Genomic DNA, 23,046 nt, shown 5'->3' with positions numbered 1-23,046 from the left:
GTACGTATCCATCTGTAAAAGAGGTGCCCTCTGGGTCTCACAGTGAAAGTCCAACTGGAGGCCGTGAGTATAATAGAAAGAACAGTAGCCTTGGTGTCCAAGGGACTGGCCTTTGGGGGCCAAATTGTCTACTTCTGCTGTGTGACCTTGGCTGCTGTGTATGAAACACTTGTGTAGTTGAAGCATTACAATTTACTTCCTCTTCCATCCTCCTTTCTTTCTGCTTGCCCTTCTCCAGGCTCAGGAAAATCCTTCTCCATGATGGGCAGTGCTGAGCAGCGGGGCCTCATTCCAAGGCTCTGCTGTGCTTTATTTCAAAGGATCTCTCTGGAGCAAAATGAGTCACAGACCTTTAAAGTCGAAGTATCCTATATGGAAATTTATAATGAGAAAGTTCGGGATCTTTTAGACCCCAAAGGGTAAGTTAGTGGTTGAAATTAACCTTGTAGTAGGGGTAATAATTTTAAATGATCCTGAAGTTAAAGTTGCAGGTGAGTATATGTATTTGTGCCCTTGGTCAGTACTCTAGTTTCAGTTCATTTACTGAGAAATCATCAGCTTCTCAAAGCCTGTTGGTATATCTAGTATTCATAGTTTATCCTATATTCATGTAGAAAGTTGCTTACATATGCCATTTAAAAGGATGTTTTTACTATTTTGTTATTTTTGCCACTATGGTTTATTCATAAAAATTGAGTTAAAAATGACACATTGGTCCTTCCATTTATGTTGGAAAGTAGCACCTCTAAATTGGAGGCAAAGTGGTTGAAGGTTTCAAATGACCCAGCCTAGGCAAGTCATTCTCTTCAGGGGATGTACACTGGAATCACTTGGGAGGCTTTTTAAGGATACACTGGCCTGAGCCCCCGCTCTAGAGCCTATGATTCAGTAGACCCAGGGAGAAACCCAGGCATCTGTATTTTTTAAAAACTAGGTGATAAAAACCAGATGAATTTGTTTCATAGAGGAAGGAGAGGGCCATTTACCTTTTTATTAATTAAAATTTTTATTGATTTAAAAATAATATATATAAAAATTTAGAAAGTAGGTAAGTGTAAGAAGAAGTAAAAATGACCTATAATTCCATCACTCAAAAATAACTGCTGTTAACACTTTGGTGCATTTTGATCCTGTGTTTCAAATCTATGGGGTGGATGTGTGGTATGCGTGTTTAGGTTATTCTCTAAATACAATTCAATATCCTGAATTTTTTATATAACATGATGAAAATATTTTTAAATGTTTTTAGCAGCTGTATAATCAAGGATATAATTAGAGGCATAAGATAAAAATTATGGATGGAAAGGAAGTGACCCAATCATCAGAAATAGTTTTAGTTATTAACTGTTTAATGCATATGAAAGAACATTTACAATATATGTAAGGTTTAAAGAATAATAAAATCAATGACTGTCCTACTCACTGTTTGGCTTAATAAATGGAACATGACCAATATTTTTGAAGCCACCTGTATGCTCCTCTTTGATACTATTTCAATTCCTGCCATTCCTACTATTACGAATTTTATGTTTCTCATTATCTTCCTCCTCTTTAAGAGTTTACACATAATTTTGCACAATTTTTAACTGTGTGTAAGTGGCGTCATAATACATGTGTCCTTCGGTGACTTGCTACTTTTCCCCTCAATGATTCATTCGTTCTGATATATGAAGTAATAACTTATTAATTTTTACTGCTCTTTAGTATTCCATTGTACAATTATACCATAATTTATTTATTCTATCTCCTGTCATTTGTGTGGTTTCCACTTTTTACCACTACTGTGCTGCTCTGAGCATTGTTGTACATTCCTCCTGGTGTACAAATGCAGGAGTTTCTAGGGAATACATCTAGAAGTGGAATTGTGGGTCAGAAGCTACAGAATCTTCAACTTTGGTACTGCAAACCTGTTCTCCGAAATGGTTGTACCAGTTTACACTCCCACCAGCAGTGTACAAGAATCCCAGATGTTAGACACCATCAGAAGCACTTGATATTGTGCTAGATTTATTTTTTCTTGCTCATGAATAGCATTAAAGAATCTCTGGTTGTGCAAACAGACTGAGCCGAGTTCTGAATCCATGGGCATCAAAGCAGCTCTCTTGAAACTGTGCACTTGGTCTGCCCTTGTTTAGATTACAGCAGAATTGCTTGTTGTCACATCGCATTCTTCATCCTTAAAATAAAGTTAGTAAAACCTACTTTGTGGAATTGTGAGATTAAGATTAAGTGAGATAACTGAGAGGTTCTTAGGGAACAATGTTGAGACTTCAGGAAGTGCTCAGTCATTCTTAGTTTCTTTTTTCCACACTTCAGTGATGCCAAGCATTGACTCTTGACTTGAAAAGTGATTAGTATCTGATGAAAAAGGTGACGTATACAATATGACTATAATATATATTATAGCTTTGCTTTTCATCTCAATTATCTATTGATAAGCTCTTCAAATGGGTCCCAAACCAGGATTGCCATTTAAAAATTCAAAAGAGCCCTAAAATCTTCACCAGCAGAGCCAATTCTAAATACAGAATAAATATCAGTAACTACAAACAACTGCTATACTATAACATTACTTTCTGTATAAAATGGTCAGCACAGAAGCAGCGTAAATCAATGCTGCTGATCTGAAAAGGTAAATTAAAACACTTTAATATTGTTCACTACTTGCTCAAAACTTTAAGACATTACTTACTGAGAATATGCTTATTTATAGAATAGCCTGAAGGTTAAATTCAATTCTGGCATGTTCTTTGCTTCATTTTCTTTTTTTCCCTCCTCCCACGTGAAATTGAAGTTCATCTACTAAAGCAAGTTGGCCTAACCTAGTATTCTGTGTGCTGGCTGTTTAGTTTGGGAGTAGAGATAGAATTTTGTAAATAGTACGTTACTTTAAATAGAAATCAGAGTATAAAAGACATTCCTCATAAGGAATGCTGTTTTGCTAATCCAAATAAAACAGCTTTTAGAATACTTTCTGATCGTTAAAAAAAAATTCCTTTGAAATTGCAATCTTAGTTTCTGAGTACTTTTAAAAGTACTTTCTTTTTAGAAAGAAAAGCTCAAGTTGGGTCTGACTCATTCATTCCTTTTTCCTTTCTCTCGAAGGAGTAGACAGTCTCTTAAAGTTCGAGAGCATAAAGTTTTGGGACCATATGTAGATGGTTTATCCCAACTGGCTGTCACTAGTTTTGAGGTAAGTGCCATTAAAAAAAAAAGTCATTTAAAAACTGACAGTAAATTGAAGTATATAGGTAATGTTGAATATATTTTTATGTGAATGCTTTATAGCATATTGATACCGTTCATGGCCTCAGAAACCCAGTATTAACCACCCCAAACAGAAAGAAAGGGCTTTAATCACACTCTTCAACCTGCATGGTTGTGAAGGGTTTGCAGTATTGTTGGGAGGCCCAGTGGTTTGAGATTGCTGAATATTTTCACTAATAGCACTCTGCTGAAACAGTTCTCCCTGAAGTTTCCAGTGATGTCCTTCTGGACAAATCTGGACAAATGTAAGCAGTATTTGGTAGTTATTTCAACCCTTTCTCTTTGACAGGGTCTCCTGCCTTAGTTTCCATTACTTTTCACTCTTCGGGTTCTTCTATTTTTCTGAATCAATCCTTCCTCCATTGACCTGTTTCCTTTTCCTACTCCTTGACTTTTATGCCTTCTCATGTCCTGGCTCTATGTTTTGTCCCTATTTTTATTGTCATTACTTTGGAAATCCCAAAAAAGAAACTGCTGTCTATTGCTGAAGAATACCGATAAATAAATGAATGAGCAAATATATCCCTCCACTTAGAAGTGCCATCTCTGTGTTGTGTTTGTCTTTGCATCATTTCAGACTCAGTAGGACTAAAATTAATCTGCGAGATAACTCTCTCCAGCCATTTAAACATAGACAGTTCTATTATTGCTTAGATGAGAAATAAAGTGCAGTCATTACTTTGAAAACACTGAGATCCTGAAATGAACGAAGACCCCTCTGGCATGAAGGTGCTAAGTCAGCACTTTTGCTAAGGTGCCTGGCTCGTAGCTCAGTGTTATAAGGATCAGTGTCCCATCTCCTCCTGTCACTCATTAGTAAGAGCTGGGGAATTTGTGATTTGCATTCAGCTCTGCCTCTTATTAGGTGTGGGAAGAGTTATTTGACCTCCATGAACTTCAGTGTCCTTGTGTGTAAAATCAGGAAAATACTTCTTTTATAAGGTTCAGTCATCAAAAATTGTTTAAGAGCCATAGGTTCTGGGTGTCCTAAAGCAGGTGTACAGAGTCGAAGAAGGAAAGTTCCCTGTCCTGGGAGAGCCACGGTGTTGGAGGAGGGAGGCAAATAATCAAGCAGTAGAGAGCTGTGCAGGAGAGTTAGAATAAAACAAGGTAACTACCGTTATTGAGTATCTGGAATGCTCAATAAATATTAGCTCTTTTCTCCTTAGTAACTTGCAAAGGGAAAAATAGGTACTTAACAGAGAAAGAAGACAATTGCAGGATGGAAAGAATGGGGGAGCGGCAGAGTCAAGATGGTGGTGTGGGAAGACGCAGAGTTAGCGTCTCCCCACAACTAGGGCACCTGCATGCCACTGGTGGGGGACTCTGACGCACAAGGAGATGGGAGGAACCCCAAAGTGAACCAGTAGGACGTAGGGGGACTGAGGGGGGAGGAGAAGTGGAGGCCAGAGAGGATCGGCACCCCTGAGACCGGGGAGATCAGGAGAAGCAGGCAGAAGGGACTCTCTGGGAAGAGCGGTAGAGGAGCGGAGGGCGAATACCTGGCCCACTTGGGCCGGGGAGCCTGCTGAGCTCCCAAGCTGGCACCCCCTGGCCCAAAGCCCCATCCGGGCCACATGGGTCCTGGGAGCAAGGAGGGAGTCCGGGGAGATCAGGAGAGACAGGCGGGAGGAGCCATCCAGGAGGAGTGGAGGGCGATTGCCCTGCCCACTCGGGCACAGGGAGCCTGCTGATCTCCCAGGCTGGTCCCCTGCCCTCCAAAGCCTTCTCCAGGCCGAGTAGGTCCTTGGGGGCATAGGAGGGAGGCCAGGTAGATCAGGAGAGGGAGGGAGGAAGGTCCCTCCCAGACCAGAGGAGCGGGAGAGGAGAGGAGGGCGTTTGCCCTGCCCACTCGAGCCCAGGAAGCCTGCTGGGCTCCCAGGTGAGGTCCCCTGCCCTCTGATACCAGGGGTGGGGAGCATGCCTGGGTCCCTTCTGTTCCTTGAGACTAAGCCCCACCCCCACCCCCGCCAGCTCCCAGGGCCTTTTCCAGCCCTGGGGGTCCTGAGCATTGGCCCCACCCACCACCCAAACCTTGCCCTTGCTTAGGCCCCACCCTCCACAGCCAAGGCCTTCCTCCCCTCCCCCCCCTTTTTTTTGCTGCCCCAGGTCACTTGCGGGATCTTGGTTCATGAGCCTGGGTTCAGGCCAAAGCTCCTGTGGTGGGAGCTCCAAATCCGAACCACTGGACTAACAGAGAACCTCAGACCCCAGGGAATATTCATTGGAGTGAGGTCTCATGGAGTTCCTCATCTCAGCACCAGGACCCAGCTCTACCCAATAGCCTACAAACTGCACTGTTGGAAGCCTCAGGCCAAACAACCAGTAAGACAGGAACACAATCCCACTCATAAAAAGAAAAACCAAAACCAAAATGAGACGGCAAAAAAATATGTCACAGATGAAGGAGCAAGGTAAAAACCTACAAGACCAAATAAATGAAGAGAAAATAGGCAATCTACCTGAAAAAGAATTCAGAGTAATGATAGTAAAGATGATCCAGAATCTTGGCAATAAAATGGAGGCACAGATTGAGAAAATACAAGAAATGTTTAACAAAGATCTAGAAGAACTAAAGAACAAACAAACAGAGACAAACAACACAATAACTGAAATGAAAAATACACTAGAAGGAATCAATAACAGAATAACTGAGGTAGAAGAACGAATAAGTGAGCTGGAAAACAAAATGATGGAAATAACTGCCGAGGAGCAGAATAAAGAAAAAAGAATGAAAAGAATTGAAGACACTCTCAGAGAACTCTGGGACAACACTAAACGCAGCAACATTTGAATTATAGGGGTCCCAGAAGAAGAAGAGAAAAAGAAAGGGACTGAGAAAATATTTGAAGAGATTATAGTTGAAAACTTCCCTAACATGGGAAAGGAAATAGTTACCCAAGTCCAGGAAACACAGAGAGTCCCATACAGGATAAACCCTAGGAAAAACACCAAGACACATATTAATCAAACTAACAAAAATTAAATTCAAAGAAAAAATATTAAAAGCAGCAAGGGAAAAACAAAAAATAACGTACAAAGGACTCCCCATAAGGTTCCAGCTGATTTTTCAGCAGAAACTCTCCAGGCCAGAAGGGAGTGGCAGGATATACTTAAGGTGATGAAAGGGAAAAACCTACAACCAAGATTACTCTACCCAGAAAGGATCTCATTCAGATTTGATGGAGAAGTCAAAAGCTTTTCAGACAAGCAAAAGCTAAGAGAATTCAACACCACCACACCAGCTTTACAACAAATGTTAAAGAAACTTCTCTAAGCAGGAAACACAAGAGAAGAAAAAGACCCACAAAAACAAACCCAAAACAATTAAGAAAATGGTAATAGGAGCATGGTACTGATAATAACCTTGAATGTAAATGGGTTAAATGCCCTAACCAAAAGACACAGACTGACTGAATGGATACAAAAACAAGACCCATATATATGCTGTCTGCAAAAGACCCACTTCAGACCGAGGGTCACATACAGACTGAAAGTGAAGGGATGGAAAAGGATATTCCATGCAAATGGAAATCACAAGAAAGCTGGAGTAGCAATACTCGTATCAGATAAAATAGACTTTAAAGTAAAGACTGTTACAAGAGGTAAGGAGGGACACTACATAATAATCAAAGGATCAATCCAACAAGAAGATATAACAGTTATAAATGTTTATGCACCCAACATAGGAGCACCTCATTACATAAGGCAAATGCTAACAACCATGAAAGGAGAAATCGACAGTAACACAATAATAGAAGGGGACTTTAACACTCCACTTACACCAATGGACAGATCATCCAAACAGAAAATAAATAAGGAAACACAAGCTTTGAATGACACAATAGACCAGATAGATCTAATTGATGTTTATAGAACATTCCACCCAAAAGTGGCAGAATACACTTTTTTCTAAAGTGCACATGGAACATTCTCCAGGATCACATCTTGGGTCACAAATCAAGCCTTCGAAAATTTAAGAAAATTGAAATCGTATCAAGCATCTTTTCCGACCACAACGCTATGAGATTGGTAATCGATTAAAGGAAAAAAACTGTAAGAAACACAAATACATGGAGGCTAAACAGTGCACTACTAAATAACCAAGAGATCACTGAAGAAATCAAAGAAGAAATTAAAAAATACATAGAAACAAGTGACAACGAAAACACGACAACCCAAAACCTATGGGATGCAGCAAAAGCAGTTCTAAGAGGGAAGTTTATAGCAATACAGTCTCACCTCAAAAAACAAGAAAAATCTCAAACAATCTAACCCTACACTTAAAACAATGAGAGAAAGAAGAACAAAGAAAACCCAAAGTCAGTAGAAGGAAAGAAATCATGAAGATCAGAGCAGAATTAAATGAAATAGAAATGAAGAAAACAATAGCAAAGATCAATAAAACTAAAGCTGATTCTTTGAGAAGATAAAATTGATAAACCCTTAGCCAGACTCATTAAGAAAAAAAGGGAGAGGATGCAAATCAATAAAATTAGAAATGAAAAGGGAGAAATCACAACTCACACTGCAGAAATACAAAGGATGATAAGAGACTACTACAAACAACTATATGCCAATAAAATGGACAACCACAAAGAAATGGACAAAGTCTTGGAAAGGTACAATTTTCCAAGACTGAACCAGGAAGAATTAGAAAATATAAACAGACCTATCACAGGTAATTAAATTGAAACTGTAATTAAAAATCTTCCAACAAACAAAAGTCCAGGACCAGATGGCTTCACAGGTAAATTCTATCAAACATTTAGAGAAGAGCTAACACCAGTCCTTCTCAAACTCTTCCAAAAAATTGCAGAGGGAGAAACACTCCCAAATTCATTCTACAAAGCCACCATCACCCTGATACTAAAACCAGAAAAAGATATCACAAAAAAATAAAATTATAGACCACTATCACTGATGAACATAGATGCAAAAATCCTGAACAAAATACTAGCAAACAGAATCCAACAGCACATTAAAAGGATCATACACCATGATCAAGTGGGATTTATCCCGGGGATTCAAGGATTCTTCAGTATACGCAAATCAATACAACACGTTAAGTTAAGGAATAAAAACCATATGATCATCTCAATAGATGCAGAAAAAGCTTTTGACAAAATTCAACACCCGTTTATGATAAAAACTCTCCAGAAAATGGGCATAGAGGGAATCTACCTCAACATAGTAAAGGCCATATATGACAAACCCACAGCAAACATCATACTCAATGGTGAAAAACTGAAAGCATTTCCACTAAGATCAGGAACAAGACAAGGATGTCCACTCTCGCCACTCTTATTCAACATAGTTTGGAAGTCCTAGCCTCAGCAGTCAGAGAAGAAAAAGAAATAAAAGGAACACAAATTGGAAAAGAAGAAGTAAAACTGTCACTGTTTGCTGATGACATGATACTATACATAGAAAATCCTAAAGATGCCACCAGAAAACTACTAGAACTAATCAATGAATTTGGTAAGGTTGCAGGATACAAAATTAATGCACAGAAATCTCTAGCATTCCTATACACAAACAACAAAAACTCAGAAAGAGAAATTAAGGAAACACTCCCATTTACCATTGCAACAAAAAGAATAAACTACCTAGGAATAAACCTGCCTAAGGCGTCGAAAGACTTGTACTCAAAAAACTATAAAACACTGATGAAAGAAATCAAAGATGACATAAACAGGTGGAGAAATATACCATGTTCTTGGATTAGAAGAATCAATATTGTGAAAATGACTGTACTACGCAAAGCAATCTACAGATTCAGTGCAATCCCTATCAAACTACCACTGGCATTTTTCACAGAACTAGAACAAAAAATTTCACAATTTGTATGGAAACACAAAAGACCCCGAATAGCCAAAGCAATCTTGAGAAAGAAAAATGGAGTTGGAGGAATCAGGCTCCCTGACTTCAAATTATACCACAAAGCTACAGTAATCAAGACAGTATGGTACTGGCACAGAAACAGAAATATAGATCAATGGTGCAGGATAGAATGCCCAGAGATAAACCCACGCACATACGGGCACCTAATTTACGACAAAGGAGGCAAGAACATACAATGGAGAAAAGACAGCGTCTTCAATAAATGGTGCTGGGAAAACTACCACTACATGTAAAAGAATGAAATTAGAACACTCCCTAACACCATACACAAAAATAAACTCCAAATGGATTAAAGACTTAAATGTAAGACCAGACACTATAAAACTCTTAGAAGAAAACATAGGAAAACACTCTTTGACATAAACCACAGCAAGATCTTTTGTGACCCACTTCCTAGAGTAACGGAAATAAAAACAAAAATAAACAAATGGGACTTAATTAAACTTAAAAGCTTTTGCACAACAAAGGAAACCATAAACAAGACAAAAAGACAACCCTCAGAATTGAAGAATATATTTGCAAATGAAACAACAGACAACAGATTAATCTACAAAATATACAAACAGCTCATGGAGCTCAATATCAAAAAAACAAACAATCCAGTTAAAAAATGGGCAGAAGACCTAAATAGACATTTCACCAAGGAAGACATACAGATGGCCAAGAGGCACATGAAAAGATGCTCAACGTCACTAATTATTAGAGAAATGCAAATCAAAACTACAATGAGGTATCACCTCACGCCACTCAGAATGGCCATTATCAAAAAATCTAGAAACAATAAATGCTGGAAAGGGTGTGGTGAAAAGGGAACCCTCCTGCACTGTTGGTGGGAATGTAAATTGATACAACCACTATGGAAAACGGTATGGAGGTTCCTTAAAAAACTAAAAATAGAATTACCATATGACCCAGCTATCCCACTACTGGACATATACCCTGAGAAAACCACAATTCAAAAAGAGACATGTACTACAATGTTCATTGCAGCACTATTTACAATAGCCAGGACATGGAAGCAACCTAAGTGTCCATCGACAGATGAATGGATAAAGATGTGGCACACACATACAATGGAATATTACTCAGCCATAAAAAGAAACGAAATTGAGTTATTTGTAGTGAGGTGGATGGACCTAGAGTCTGTCATACAGAGTGAAGTAAGTCAGAAAGAGAAAAACAAATACCGTATGCTAATGCATATATGTGGAATTAAAAAACAAAAAACTGGTATTGATGAACCTAGTTGCAGGGCAGGAATAAAGAGGTAGACATAGAAAATGGACTTGAGGACATAGGGTGGGAGGGCAAAGCTGGGGTGAGGTGAGAGTAGCATTGACGTATGTACACTACCGAATGTAAAATAGTTGGCTGGTGGGAAGCAGCAGCATAGCACAGGGAGATCAGCTCGGTGCTTTGCAATGACCTAGAGGGGTGGGATAGGGAGGATGGGAGGGGATATGGGGACATGTATATGCATATGGATGATTCGCTTTGTTGTGCAACAGAAACTAACACAGTATTGTGAAGCAATTATACTCCAATAAAGATCTATTAAAAAAATAAAGTAAAATAAAACCTCTGCTGAGCACAGGGAATTCTACTCAATACTCTGTAATGACCTCTATGGGGAAAGAATCTAAAAAACGAGCAGATGTATGTATATGTATAACCGAATCACTTTTCTGTACAGCAAAAAACTAACACAACATTGTAAATCAACTATACTCCAATAGAAATTTTAAAAAATAAATAAAAAGAATGGGGGAAACATTTCATCCACTAGAAAGCACTGAGGGAGTGGAAGCTCAAAACAGGCTCTGTGGAGAAGCAGGAGGTTTATATGGAAGGGTGGTGACAGATGCGTCATAATTAACACATACGCTTGGTGGGCAGGATGCTGTTCTTGGGTTTTTTGCTTCTAATGTTTTCCTTGTGCTTTGCCTCTAGGATATCGAGTCATTGATGTCTGAGGGAAATAAGTCTCGGACGGTAGCTGCGACCAACATGAATGAAGAAAGTAGCCGCTCCCATGCTGTGTTCAACATCATCATCACACAGACGCTGTATGACCTACAGTCTGGGGTGAGGGATCGGGTAGAACCTTCGGTAGCAGTGAAAGAACTCTACCTGCATGAGTGAACTGTTTCATGACTAGATTCAGTTCCTGAGAACTGTATGCCAGCTCTTCTACTTACTAGATGAGCTACTTTGCTTACATCATTTAATTTGTTAGGTCTTACTTTATACATAACATTTTTTTAAAAATTGGATTCCTTGTATAAACTCCCTAAAGAACGTGATGATGTCACTGTACAGCTTTTAATATGTATCCTTTCATACTGAAATTCCCCTAAAAACAACTGGGTTTACTTCATAGTCATTAAGGGATATTAAAGAGGAAACAGCAACATTTAGCCTAAAGAAAGCTTTTTCAAATAAAGAGGGATTTGACCTGAATACGGAGGAATCCTCATGTCCTGGTATGTTCTCATAGGTGCATAAAAGCTCCGGCTTTCTGACTGTATTCTGGAAAGCCCAGTGCACTTGCTTCCCAACTACAAAACAAAATGCCGCACTGCTACGCCAACCTAAATTTTGCCCGTGGAACTGCTAGTCCAAGAACTCTTCTTACCATTTAAAATCTTCTTGAGGAGTATGCCTTGTTGTAGCGGGATGGCTTTAGTTGTGGTGCTGACATATATGTAGATGTCTGTGTGGTTTCTGCACTCATGTGTGTCGTTTCTCTCTTGTTTCTCACGACTAGAATTCGGGAGAGAAAGTGAGCAAGGTCAGCTTGGTGGACCTGGCGGGTAGCGAGAGAGTGTCTAAAACGGGAGCCGCGGGAGAGCGACTGAAAGAAGGCAGCAACATTAACAAGTAAGAGGCTGGTGCAACTCCTGCGTTAAACTGGCACGCCCCACCCAGCTTCTTGTGTGCCTGGGGGACTTGTCACATTATCAGGGGTCAGATGGCTCTGATCACAGATGGTTCAGAGTCTGTGTAGCTTTAGTGAACTGGGTTGAAGAAAAACATCCATCTGCCTCTACTGAGATGCATGAGGTTTATTTAGTAAAACGGCTCAAACATCGTACAAACACCCAGTGTATCATTGTATAATATAGTCTTAGGTGAACGCAAGTTGCAATTTTGTAAATCAAATCATATCTTAAATTTAACTCGAGGAGCTTATTCTGAAGAGAAAATCTGCTTCGAATCCCTTTGTAAGGCTAATACTGTTTAAACATCAATACCTCCCCCCAGAAAGTAGCATTTATTGACGAACTGCCATCCTGAAATCTCACTCTTTGCCTTGAGTGCCTGCAGCATGCCCAGGGATGTGGTGAAGGCTGAAGGAGAGCCGAGGTGCAGGGTGTGTAGGGGTTGGCCCGGTGGACAAGGAGATGAAGGCATTTCCCTCAGAGGGTGCAGCAGAGGCACAGTAAATGCCCATAACGTGCTTAGAACAAAGCCTGGCACATAGTATACACTGAATAAATATTAATGGTTGTAGCTATTATTTTTATAAGCTGTATAAACAGCGTGAGTAGAAAGTAGCTTAGTTTGTACTTGAATTTTTCTGTTGAGACATAATAACTTGGCATGTTGTTTAGGACAAAAGGTGACAAGAGGTAATATAGTCAGGAACCTATTTGTGCAGCTTGCATTTCAAAATGGTACTGGCACATTGTAATTTTACAAAAGTTTACAGAAGTTTAAAATTAGCAGTGAAATATCACCCCCTCTATCAGATGGACAGAGCCGTGCTCACTGCACAGACTGCTGCTTTACGGGGTTAACTTCCAGTCATTCTGTCTCCTGCTCTAATAACAAAGGATTTTGCTCTATTTCATGACAAAGCGTTGTAGGAGCCCAGGCGGGCATACAGCTCTGCATTCCAAAATGAGTGCAAGAACCAGGATGGGGAAGCAGAAATGAGGGTGTGAGGATGCAGGTACCAAAGGAAAGACTGTCACCGCTCCTAGACATTTGTTTACTGGTGCTGAGCCATGCCAGCCCTTTGCCTGTGTCTACACTTGTGGGAAGCCACTGGGAATTCTGTGCTGTGAATTTATGGAAATTTTGCGTATGGCTGGCCTTCATGTGTAATGATCACTAGCTTCTATTGACCTCTTACTATATGCCAGGCACCGTTCTGAATGCTCTATATGTAATAACTCACATCAGCATCGTGAGATGGGTCTATTATACCCATTTTACAGATGAGGAAACCAAGGCAGAGAGCAGTGGAATAATATATCCAGGGTCACAAAACTCTAAGCGTGGATCTTAGATTTGGTTGTAGGCAGTTTGGCTTGAGAGCCCAGGCTCACCCCACTGCTGTAAGTGGGGTGCCCAAGTGTTCTGTTTGCCGGGAAGAGTCCTGATTGATACTTTTGTCCCAGAGGAAATATTAATAGTGCCCCCTTCAATTTGGACACTAAATTATGTAGTGTCTCAAACTGGACTACCTCAAGGCCACATGACGTGATTTAGGTACTCCAGCTACTGGCTCTTTTCCATTATGACTTAATGGATTGAATGGCATTCTCTTAACTTCCTACTATCTTTCCTTAGTTATATACTGGCTCTTTCACAAATGGATGTATGTATTCCTTACTACTAGTCTGTGAGATATCTACATTTTTAGGGTTCTTTTTAGTTTTGGGGGCACTTTCATATGCATTATTTCATATGAGGTTCATTATATGTATCTTTATCTCTGTTTAAAGATGAGGTTGGAGATATTTAAGTAGTATGAATAAAAGCTGAGCAGACGTTTATTAAGCCTCTGCTATGTGTCTGGCACTGCATTAGATGTGGGGATGCAAGAGGAACTTAGACATTGTTGTAGACAGAATATTGCTTGCCTGTCCTCCAAATATGTCCGGGTCCCAATTCCCAAAACATGTGCATATTTTACCTCACAAAGCGATTTTGCAGATGTGATTAAGTTAAAGATCTTGAGATGAGAAGATTATTCGGGTGGGTCTAATGTCATCAGAAAGTTCCTTATAAGTGAAAGAAGGAAGTGGCAGAGCCAGCGTCAGGGTGACATGGGTGAGAAAGACCTCACGGTCCATTGCCCGCATGAGGACGGAGGAAAGGGCCATGAGCGGAGAGACGTGGGCACCTGTAGAAGCTGGAAAAGGCGAGGAAACGGTTCTCCCCTCGAGCCTCCAGAAGGCACGTAGCACTGTCGGCCCCTTGGTTTTAGCTCAGGGAAGCACATTCTGGACTTCTGGCCTCCAGAACTGTAAGATGATACAGTTGTGTTGTTTTAGGCCACTGTGTCTGTGGTTATTTGTTACAGCATGATTGCTGCCCTCGAGGAGCACATAGGTTAAGATACAGTAAGTTAACTTCATCCAAAAAAGCAAAAGAAGGTGGGGGGATATTCTTGAGCAGGTAATGTTGAGAAGTGCTACATCACCCAGCATTGAAGCATGTTTTTTTAGGACACATTTACCAGCCTGTGGATGTTTGCCAAGTTGGTCTTGTGCTTTTCCCAAAATAGCTGGCTTGAAGGGAGTGGAGCTGCCTCTGAACCCTTTCCCTTGAACCTTAGTCCAGGGCTTTTTTCTTTACCCCACACATCTCTCTCAGCTCCCTGAGTTGGTGCATATGTGCCGGGAGCCCACTGTGGATCCAGGTCTCCACCAGGTGTCCTCCAAGTTCTCAGCATGGTCCCTGGTACTTAGTCACTGAATTGATGGGACATCTTCTCACAGTAGGACCATGCCATGGTCTGCACAGCTGTCTTAGAGACCTTCGTAGAAAGAGAGGCCCATAGTCCTTTACCTGCAGTTCCAAAATCCAAAGTGCTCTGAAAACCAAGTGCTTTTCTGATTTTCTTCATAGCTCACTTGTTGGTGAACCCTCACCGGAACTCTGATGAGGTCTTTATCTTCATTTATGGTCTTTATTTACTCATTTAGTGTGGCCATTCATAAGTTTAGCTGCAGAAATGTTAATGAATTTTACTATGGGCTGCTGTCCCTTATCCCACCAGTGGTCGTGGGTAAGTGTATGCACTGAACTTCCTCAAATCCAAAATATTCTGAATTTCAAAACACATGTGGCCCCAAGGATATCCAATAAGAGATAAATGGACCTGCACTTTTTTGTTCCATTTAGCAAATATGTGTTGAACACCGACTGGGCATAAGAAGAAAGGGGTGAGTAAGATCAGACCCTGGCCTCAGGAAGTTCAAGGTCCAGTGGGGAAGGAGACCTTTGGAGGAGTGATATTAATACATTAACTGCCATAGAAACTTACACACAGGGTGCGGTGGGGACATGGGTGACAACACAGCTGGAAGGTTTGTGGGAGGCTTCCCAGAGGAGACACGGGAGCTTCTTAGTTACAGAAACTAGGGGTGTGACCTTTCTGTGCCTCAGTTTCCTCACCTGTAAAATGTGGATGAGCAAACACTATGAGTAAGGCTGTTGTGAGGATTAAATTAGTGACTACTTGTGGCATGCTTAGAACAGGCCTACCCGTAGTAAGCTCTATGTAAGTGTGTACTAGTAAAATAAATAGTATATTGAAACTGCTGCCTGATAGTTCCGCAAACGGTGTTTTTTTTTTTTTTTTTTTTTTTTTTATTTTTGGCTGTGTTGGGTCTTTTTTTCTGTGCGAGGGCTTTCTCTAGTTGTGGCAAGTGGAGGCCACTCTTCATCACGGTGCGCGGGCCTCTCACTATCGCGGCCTCTCTTGTTGCGGAGCACAGGCTCCAGACGCGCAGGCTCAGTAGTTGTGGCTCACGGGCTCTGTTGCTCCGCGGCATGTGGGATCCTCCCAGACCAGGGCTCGAACCCGTGTCCCCTGCATTGGCAGGCAGATTCTCAACCACTGCACCACCAGGGAAGCCCCGCAAATGGTTTTTTAAGCCTTCAAATCAGTGCCCAGTGGAGGGCTAAAATTAAAGAAATCTCTGACATGTTTCCTAAGCTTTTTCTCAGCCTCCTACTGGGGCTTCTTTATATGGAACATTAATAATCCTCTTAAGCAGACCTGCCAGGGACTTCACACAGACATTAGTGTCTGCTTAATGGGCTCTGGATTTAGGGGCTTCATCTCTCCTTAAGCTCTTAAGAGCTTTACAGCACACGTTATTCCTTCACGCAGAGAGCTAAGGCACTCTATGGCTGTACCGCCAAGGCCTGTTCAGGGCTGGGGAGGGATAGGTCATGTGTAGACCATCTTCACAGGGGACACGTCTGGGAGTCCGTCTGCTACTCCTCCGTCTACTGAGGGCAGAAGGGCGAAGCCTTTCCCTGCTCCTGGAGCCTGGCTGGTTCAGCTTCTCTGAGAGCTCACTTAGGTCATGGAACACTCTCTAATACCCCTAGGAATGTCATTGAAAACGGTCCTGTTTTATTCTCAGCAATGGCCAACCGTTGAATGCCAACAGTATTCATCTAATGAGTATCTTCCCCAGTCTCCTTTCCATTTCAGTTACTGTGGTTAATAATAAAGTATATACTAAACATTTCCAAAAATGGGCTCTACTGAACACTTGTGTGAGGGATATTAATATATGTTACTCCTAGGATTCTGTCATATAATTTGTTTTAATAACTTATAAGCACAATGTTTCTAATGTTTCATGTGACTCAATCCTTTTTTTCTTCTTGAGCACCCTCCATGACTCTTGTTCATTTCCTCTCGGAAACCTCATTTCAGTGGGTTTTGCCTGCAGAACTAAACAGGAACTTGTACCAGGGGAGAATAAAAGTAGCCTGCCTTCTGTCCATTATTCAAGGGCGGGTGGGGGTCCTTGTTAATTTACCACTTGTGCATTGCAGGGTCCACATATGTGAAGAAAGAAATCTGAATAAATGTCTCTGTATTTAACACAAGAGACCCACAAGGGACAGAGCAAAAATTTGCTCCTGAGGATGCAGTAGCCACATCTTTTGGGACATGTGCCATTGTTACTTCAGTGTTTCCCAAAACATTCTTGTGAAATACTAGTTCCTCAAGGGGCTCTGGGGAGAAAAAGACCCCTGGATAAATAATTTTGAGAAAGGCTACTTATAAAGCCTTCCTTGGGAGATTCCCAGTGCTAAAAGCGCTCAGAAATCCTGCAGTCATGAATCCCGTATAACTTCATGATTCCCTGAACTTACTTGATGACAGAATTCTAGGTATAACATATATTAATGTCCCCAGAACAAATGTTCAAAAGAACGTTTTTTTTTATTTGGGAAATGTTTGTATATGCTTTTTTATTACACCACAGCAATTGAAATGGAAATGAGATTGGGAATGATACTCATTAGATGAACATTTGGGTTTAATGATTTGCATTAGTCACTGGAAAACAGTGGTGAGTGGAAATGAGGCCCATACTGTAGATATAACTGTTTTCTTTCCTCTCCTTTCATGTGATGGTGCTGTCCTTTCCCCATAATTTTCCACATAAATTGCCACTTTGCATTTCTCCTTTCCTGTAAGGAGTGGGGACTTCCTGGAGAAGAGGGCTAAACTCAGTTCCACTAACTTCATCATCTTTTGACTAATTCTGTAAAAGCCAAGGACTGCATTATGCTGTAAGCAACAGAAACCACTGCAATGACAACCAAGTGATGAGTTAATCTTTCTCACTTAACAAGAAGTCAGAGGCAGGTCCAGCACCTCAGAAATGCTATCAGGCACACAGCTGTAGGTACTAAGCTTAGTATGCGTTCATGTGGTTCTCATGACCTCAAGACAGCTCTCCCATTCCAGGCATTGTATCCATATCTGTGTTCCAAACAAGATGGGGAAATGACCACCGGCTTCTGTCAGCTGACTATGTACCTTTTCTATCAGAAGAACCATAGCCTGCTTGGAAGCCCCTCCCAGGAATATCTCCCTACATCTCATTGGCCAGAACTGTGTTTCATGGCGTCTCCGAGCTGCAGACGACTCTGTAGAGATTTTAGCTCAGTACATGCTTCCCAGCAAAATCAGCTGTCCGTTAGCAAGTAAGAAGGGGAAAATGGATATTGGGCCAGCACCCACAGAGTGTACCCAAACCGTCATTGAAATAGTCCTTTTTAGAAAGAGGTTCATCTTCTGTTTTCAGTGTGTTCTAGACTCAGCGTAGTAACTTGGCAAATATTGACTGAGTGCTTTCTGTAAGCCAGGCATAGCAGTCTCTGCTGCCACGGTGGTCACAGTCTAAGTAGAAAGAGCAATGCATACACAGCTGACTCTGATAAAGTTTAATAAGTCCTACACTTACGATCTTAGAAAAAGATCACAGGAAATGTAGGTAAAATAGATTTGAAATCCATCCTAGACATTATAGATAACTCACATCACATCATATCTACTCCTAAGGGAAGGAATCTGGTGATTGGGGTTTCAAGGGAAACTAGGTAGGTTTAAGGAAGGTATAGAAAAGCAAAAAAAAAAAAAAAAGTTGAATTATGACACTTTTTTAAATTGGGGTATAGTTGCTTTACAATGTTGTGTTGGTTTCTGCTGTACAGTGAAGTGAATCAGCTGTACGTATACATATATCTGACAGTTTTTTTTTCAGCGAGCCACTTTTATTTTTGATCCTCCTGAGTTTTATTTACTTTCTTTCTGATCCCAAATTCTCCCTTGTTATAGTTGGCTGTCTGTTTATAGATGTTATCCCCTGGCCTAAGTCTTCCTTCCTCCCCAGCCAGCCCCTCCCCCTTCTCCTCCTGACCCCCGCCCAAGAACTTGTGGTGAGAGATTTAACCATTAGGAGCTTCCTCACTGTCTCCACCTTCAGCAGGTTCAGGAAAGGAGCAGTGCTTTGCTAGAATGAGAAAGATTCCTGGAGTTTTCAGCTCCTAAAATTGGCAAAAAACTCCCACCCCGTTCTGACTCCCATGAGCTGCCTGTTTGCCTCCAGGCTGAAACAGCAGGGCTAGCAGGGTCCATAATTAGTTATTTTGTTAAATTTTTAAGGTCCCTGGAAATAAAATTCCCATTAAAATATGTAAGCCTGGTGTTCAACTTTCAGACATTGAACTTTCAAATGGTTTTTAGGATCCTAGATGCCCCTGGATCACTGCTTCCAGGGGGGAACCCAGAAAGGGGGTGTGGCATGGACCCCTCGTCACTGGGTAACCTGGTGACCTCTCAGTCATCACTGAGTCCCACTCATTCTGCAGTTTATTTCTTTTTGTTCCGAGAGGACCATATTAGGTTCAGATGAAGTTCTTGTTTTGAATGTATGCACACCGTTAGGTAAAGAGCATGGCTTCTACAAGTGATAAGCTTCTCTAACTGAGTAAGTTATAGAGCTGTAGGACCACTGTTAACCTCAGAATTGCCGACATTGATCCTTGAGTCACTGAGCTCTTTATAGTTGGTATGAATTAAAGTAATTTCTGCTGCATTTGGGTATGAAAAATTGGGGATAGTCCATAGAGTTGCTTCCAAATGAAAATTTCATTTCAATAGTAGCAAAATGTGAAGAATGCCCAGTATTCTACATCTAAAGCAGAAATGTGTTTTTGCCTTATATTGAACTCCTTTTTCCCTCTATTTCATATATATCACATGCCATTTTTCTTTCTTAAAATTTCTTTTAAAGTGTACAATTCGGTAGCTTTATGATATTCATAGAGTTGTGTAACCATTACCACAATCTAATTTTAAAACATTTTCATCATCCCCAAAAGAAACCTGGTGTCCAAATCATTCCCCCTTCCCCCCACCTCCCCAGCCCTGGGCAACCACGACTGCCATCTCTATAGGTTTGCCTCTTCTGGATATTTCATATATAAATGGAATCAAACAGTATATGGCTGTATCAGTTTCCTAGTGTTATCATAACAGATTACCACAAACTGGATGGGTTAAAACAACAGTAATATATTTTCTCATAGTTCTGGAAGCCAGAGGTCCAAAATCAAGGGATTAGCAGGGTTGGTTCCTTCTTGGGGACTCAGAGGGAAAAATCTCTTCCATGCCTCTCTCCTACCTTCTAGTGGTTGCCGGCACTCCTTGGCTTGTGGATGCATCACTCCAGTCTCTGCCTCCATTTGCACCTGTTGTTTTCCCCTGTGTGTCTTTGTGTCTTCTCATGGCTTTATTTTAAGGACACCAGTCATTGCATCAGAGCCCTCCCTAAGCTACTATGATCTCATCTTAACTATTTACATCTGCAAGGACCTTATTTCCAAATGAGGTCACATCTAAGGTTCCGGTGGACATGAATTTGGGGGTGGGGAGTAGACACTATACAACCCAGGACAGTGGCTTTTTGTGTTTGTCTTCTTTCTCTTATAAGTTTTCAAGGTTCATCCATGTTGTAGCATGTATCAGAACTTCATTCCTCTCATATGGCTGAATAATACTCCTTTGCAAGGACATGCCACATTTTATTCTTCCCTTCATCATTCGGTAGACATTTGGGCTGGTTCCACATTTTGGCTGTTGTGAATATTGCTGCTATGAAAATTGTTATACAAGTTTTTGTTTGGACATATGTTTTCATTTCTCTTGGGATGGATTTGTTTAACTTTTAAATTTGTCAATTATGATACACATAATTTATGTCACTTGGCAGTAATGGCTGTTGGTTATTAAAATTCTGACTCATTTTTGCCTCTTGGAATTGCTTTGTATTTCAATGACTTTTCCAGTGACTCACCTTTGGAGAATTATACTGTGTGGTGGGAAATATGCTTTTACTCCTTTCAACTTATTTAATGGAAATCTATTGTTAACATTAGAAAGAAAGCTGTGTAGTCTTTCACTTGCTAAGCTCTAGTCACATGCTGATTTGTGTCCTTCCTTGTTTTTTATAAATACGTAGTAGCTTTTAATTTTTTAATCATTTACAAAGGGTTTTGTCTTTATGATATCATGTAACCTTCCTTGCAGTCCCGGGAGATGTCCTGAGACTGCTCTTTTCTGGCTGCTAAACTTGGAATTCAGTTGATTTCTTTTAAAAGAGCAGTTGGTACTTAACTATGATACAAGGATGTCCTTCATCCCTCAATACCACAAATCTGTTGTTTCTATGGTGATCTTTTCTCCAAGTGCAGAGAACATGTATTAACCACCACCGGGCACTCATTAGCCTAGACCAGTGGTTCTCAAACTCTACCTGCATCAGAATCACCTGGAAGGCTTGTGAAAGCTCAGGTTCCTGAGTCCCACCATGAATGTTTGATTCAGTAGGTCTGTGGTGGGGCCTGAGAATGTGCATTTCTAACAAGGCTGCAAGATGTGCTGGTGCTGCTGGTCCCAGGACCACTTTTGAGACTCATAGGCCTGGCACCTGAATGTGTGTATCACTTTGGGTATTGTTCAGCCAGGGCTTCTCAAAATTTAATGTGCATGTGAATCACCTGGAGATACCTTTAACGTGTTCTGATTCAGTAGGCCTGGGAAGGCTTCCAAGATTCTGCTTGGGTAGTTCTTTGTTTTTGTTAAACTGTAGCAACTCCACATTAAAATAAGCTTGCCAGCTTTAAGCAGATGAACAGGATGTACCTTGTAACTGTAGTGGAAGGGTGCTTTGCAAGTTACATTGTTACTCTGGGAAAATCAGAGGCCAGAGTGGTCCAAGTTAGACTCAAAGAGTAAATGGTTGAGACTTTAAACATAATATTTGAAGTAAATTATAATTCTCTAGTGCGATCTTTTAAATGTATGTTTCCAAGTTCTGAAATGTATGTTTCACAGGTCCTGTGATTGAAGGGAATAGATTCTACAGGGATTCTAAATTCATTCTTTTAAATTAATGGGGTTACTTTTTGTTTTCCTTTTTCTCAGCTTCTTGACAAATGAATGCGGACTTGATGATATCAGCTTTAGGGACTTATAATTTTATACGTATTACCTAGAAGGATTATTATTTTACGAAAACAAAATAAATACTCCATAAAACTAATTTTTTTTATTTTTCTCTTGGCAGATCACTTACAACCTTGGGGTTGGTTATCTCATCGCTGGCTGACCAGGCAGCTGGCAAGGGTAAAAACAAGTTTGTGCCTTATCGCGATTCAGTCCTCACTTGGCTTCTTAAGGTAATTCATTGTTCTCGTGTTCTTTTCCAACTAGAAGTTGGCTGTTTCAGTGGTGACAGCTGAGAAGTGTGTGCAAAATACTACACAACGAACTCCTGACAATACTGTTATCCTGATTCCTAAACATGCAGGATGAAAACTCATTCCTGTTGCCTTTTTTCCATTATAATGCTGTTTGACAGGCATTGTGCATTGACGTGAATAGAGAGAGAGACCACCTTTCATCTGTCATAAACTTATTTGTGAACTACAAACCCATTTCCACAATGAGTTTTCTTCACTGAGAAGGTCATCCGTGCACGTTTGCTGCTTCCCTCGGGCGTTGTGCGTGGAATGGGCCTCGTTTCCTAAGATGCTATTTGAAATATTTTGCAGGACAATCTGGGGGGCAACAGCCAGACCTCTATGATTGCCACCATTAGCCCAGCAGCGGACAACTACGAAGAGACCCTCTCCACACTGAGATATGCCGATCGAGCCAAAAGGATCGTTAACCATGCCATTGTGAATGAGGATCCCAATGCAAAAGTCATCCGGGAACTGCGGGAGGAAGTGGAGAAACTGAGAGAGCAACTCTCGCAGGCTGAGGTATGGTCAGCCCGGTGCTCCCTGTGATCCAAGCTCCCTGGCTGGTGGTGTCTGAGTGGCGAGGCGAGGTCGAGCTCGCTTGCACTTCTGGGTCACCTCATGTGCTTCAGCAGTTCTGAGTTGATGGGCATCTTCTCCGTGCTAAGCACTGTGAAGACAACAGGTGTATAATGCAAGGCTCCGTCCCATGAACTGACAGTCAAGGAAGCAGACAATTAAAAGAGAGGTGCTGCTATTGCCTGTTTGCTTCAGTCAATCAGTTGGCCCTTGAGT

At 41.0% G+C, this 23,046-nt stretch overlaps 1 protein-coding gene across 1 annotated transcript in view; it reads left to right on the top strand.

Moving 5' to 3' along the window:
• Positions 1 to 23,046, top strand: part of KIF13A (kinesin family member 13A) — a 212,360-nt gene that overhangs the window by 134,719 nt on the left and 54,595 nt on the right. Inside the window, 6 exon segments of the mRNA XM_061195757.1 lie at positions 239 to 419; positions 3,106 to 3,193; positions 11,122 to 11,256; positions 11,939 to 12,051; positions 22,074 to 22,185; positions 22,561 to 22,773. Of these exon segments, the coding sequence (XP_061051740.1) occupies positions 239 to 419; positions 3,106 to 3,193; positions 11,122 to 11,256; positions 11,939 to 12,051; positions 22,074 to 22,185; positions 22,561 to 22,773 (842 nt within the window).

This window comes from Eubalaena glacialis, chromosome 7 (assembly GCF_028564815.1).
Source record: "Eubalaena glacialis isolate mEubGla1 chromosome 7, mEubGla1.1.hap2.+ XY, whole genome shotgun sequence".
Classification (NCBI taxonomy): domain Eukaryota; kingdom Metazoa; phylum Chordata; class Mammalia; order Artiodactyla; family Balaenidae; genus Eubalaena; species Eubalaena glacialis.
This window is presented reverse-complemented; position numbering and strand designations above follow the sequence as displayed.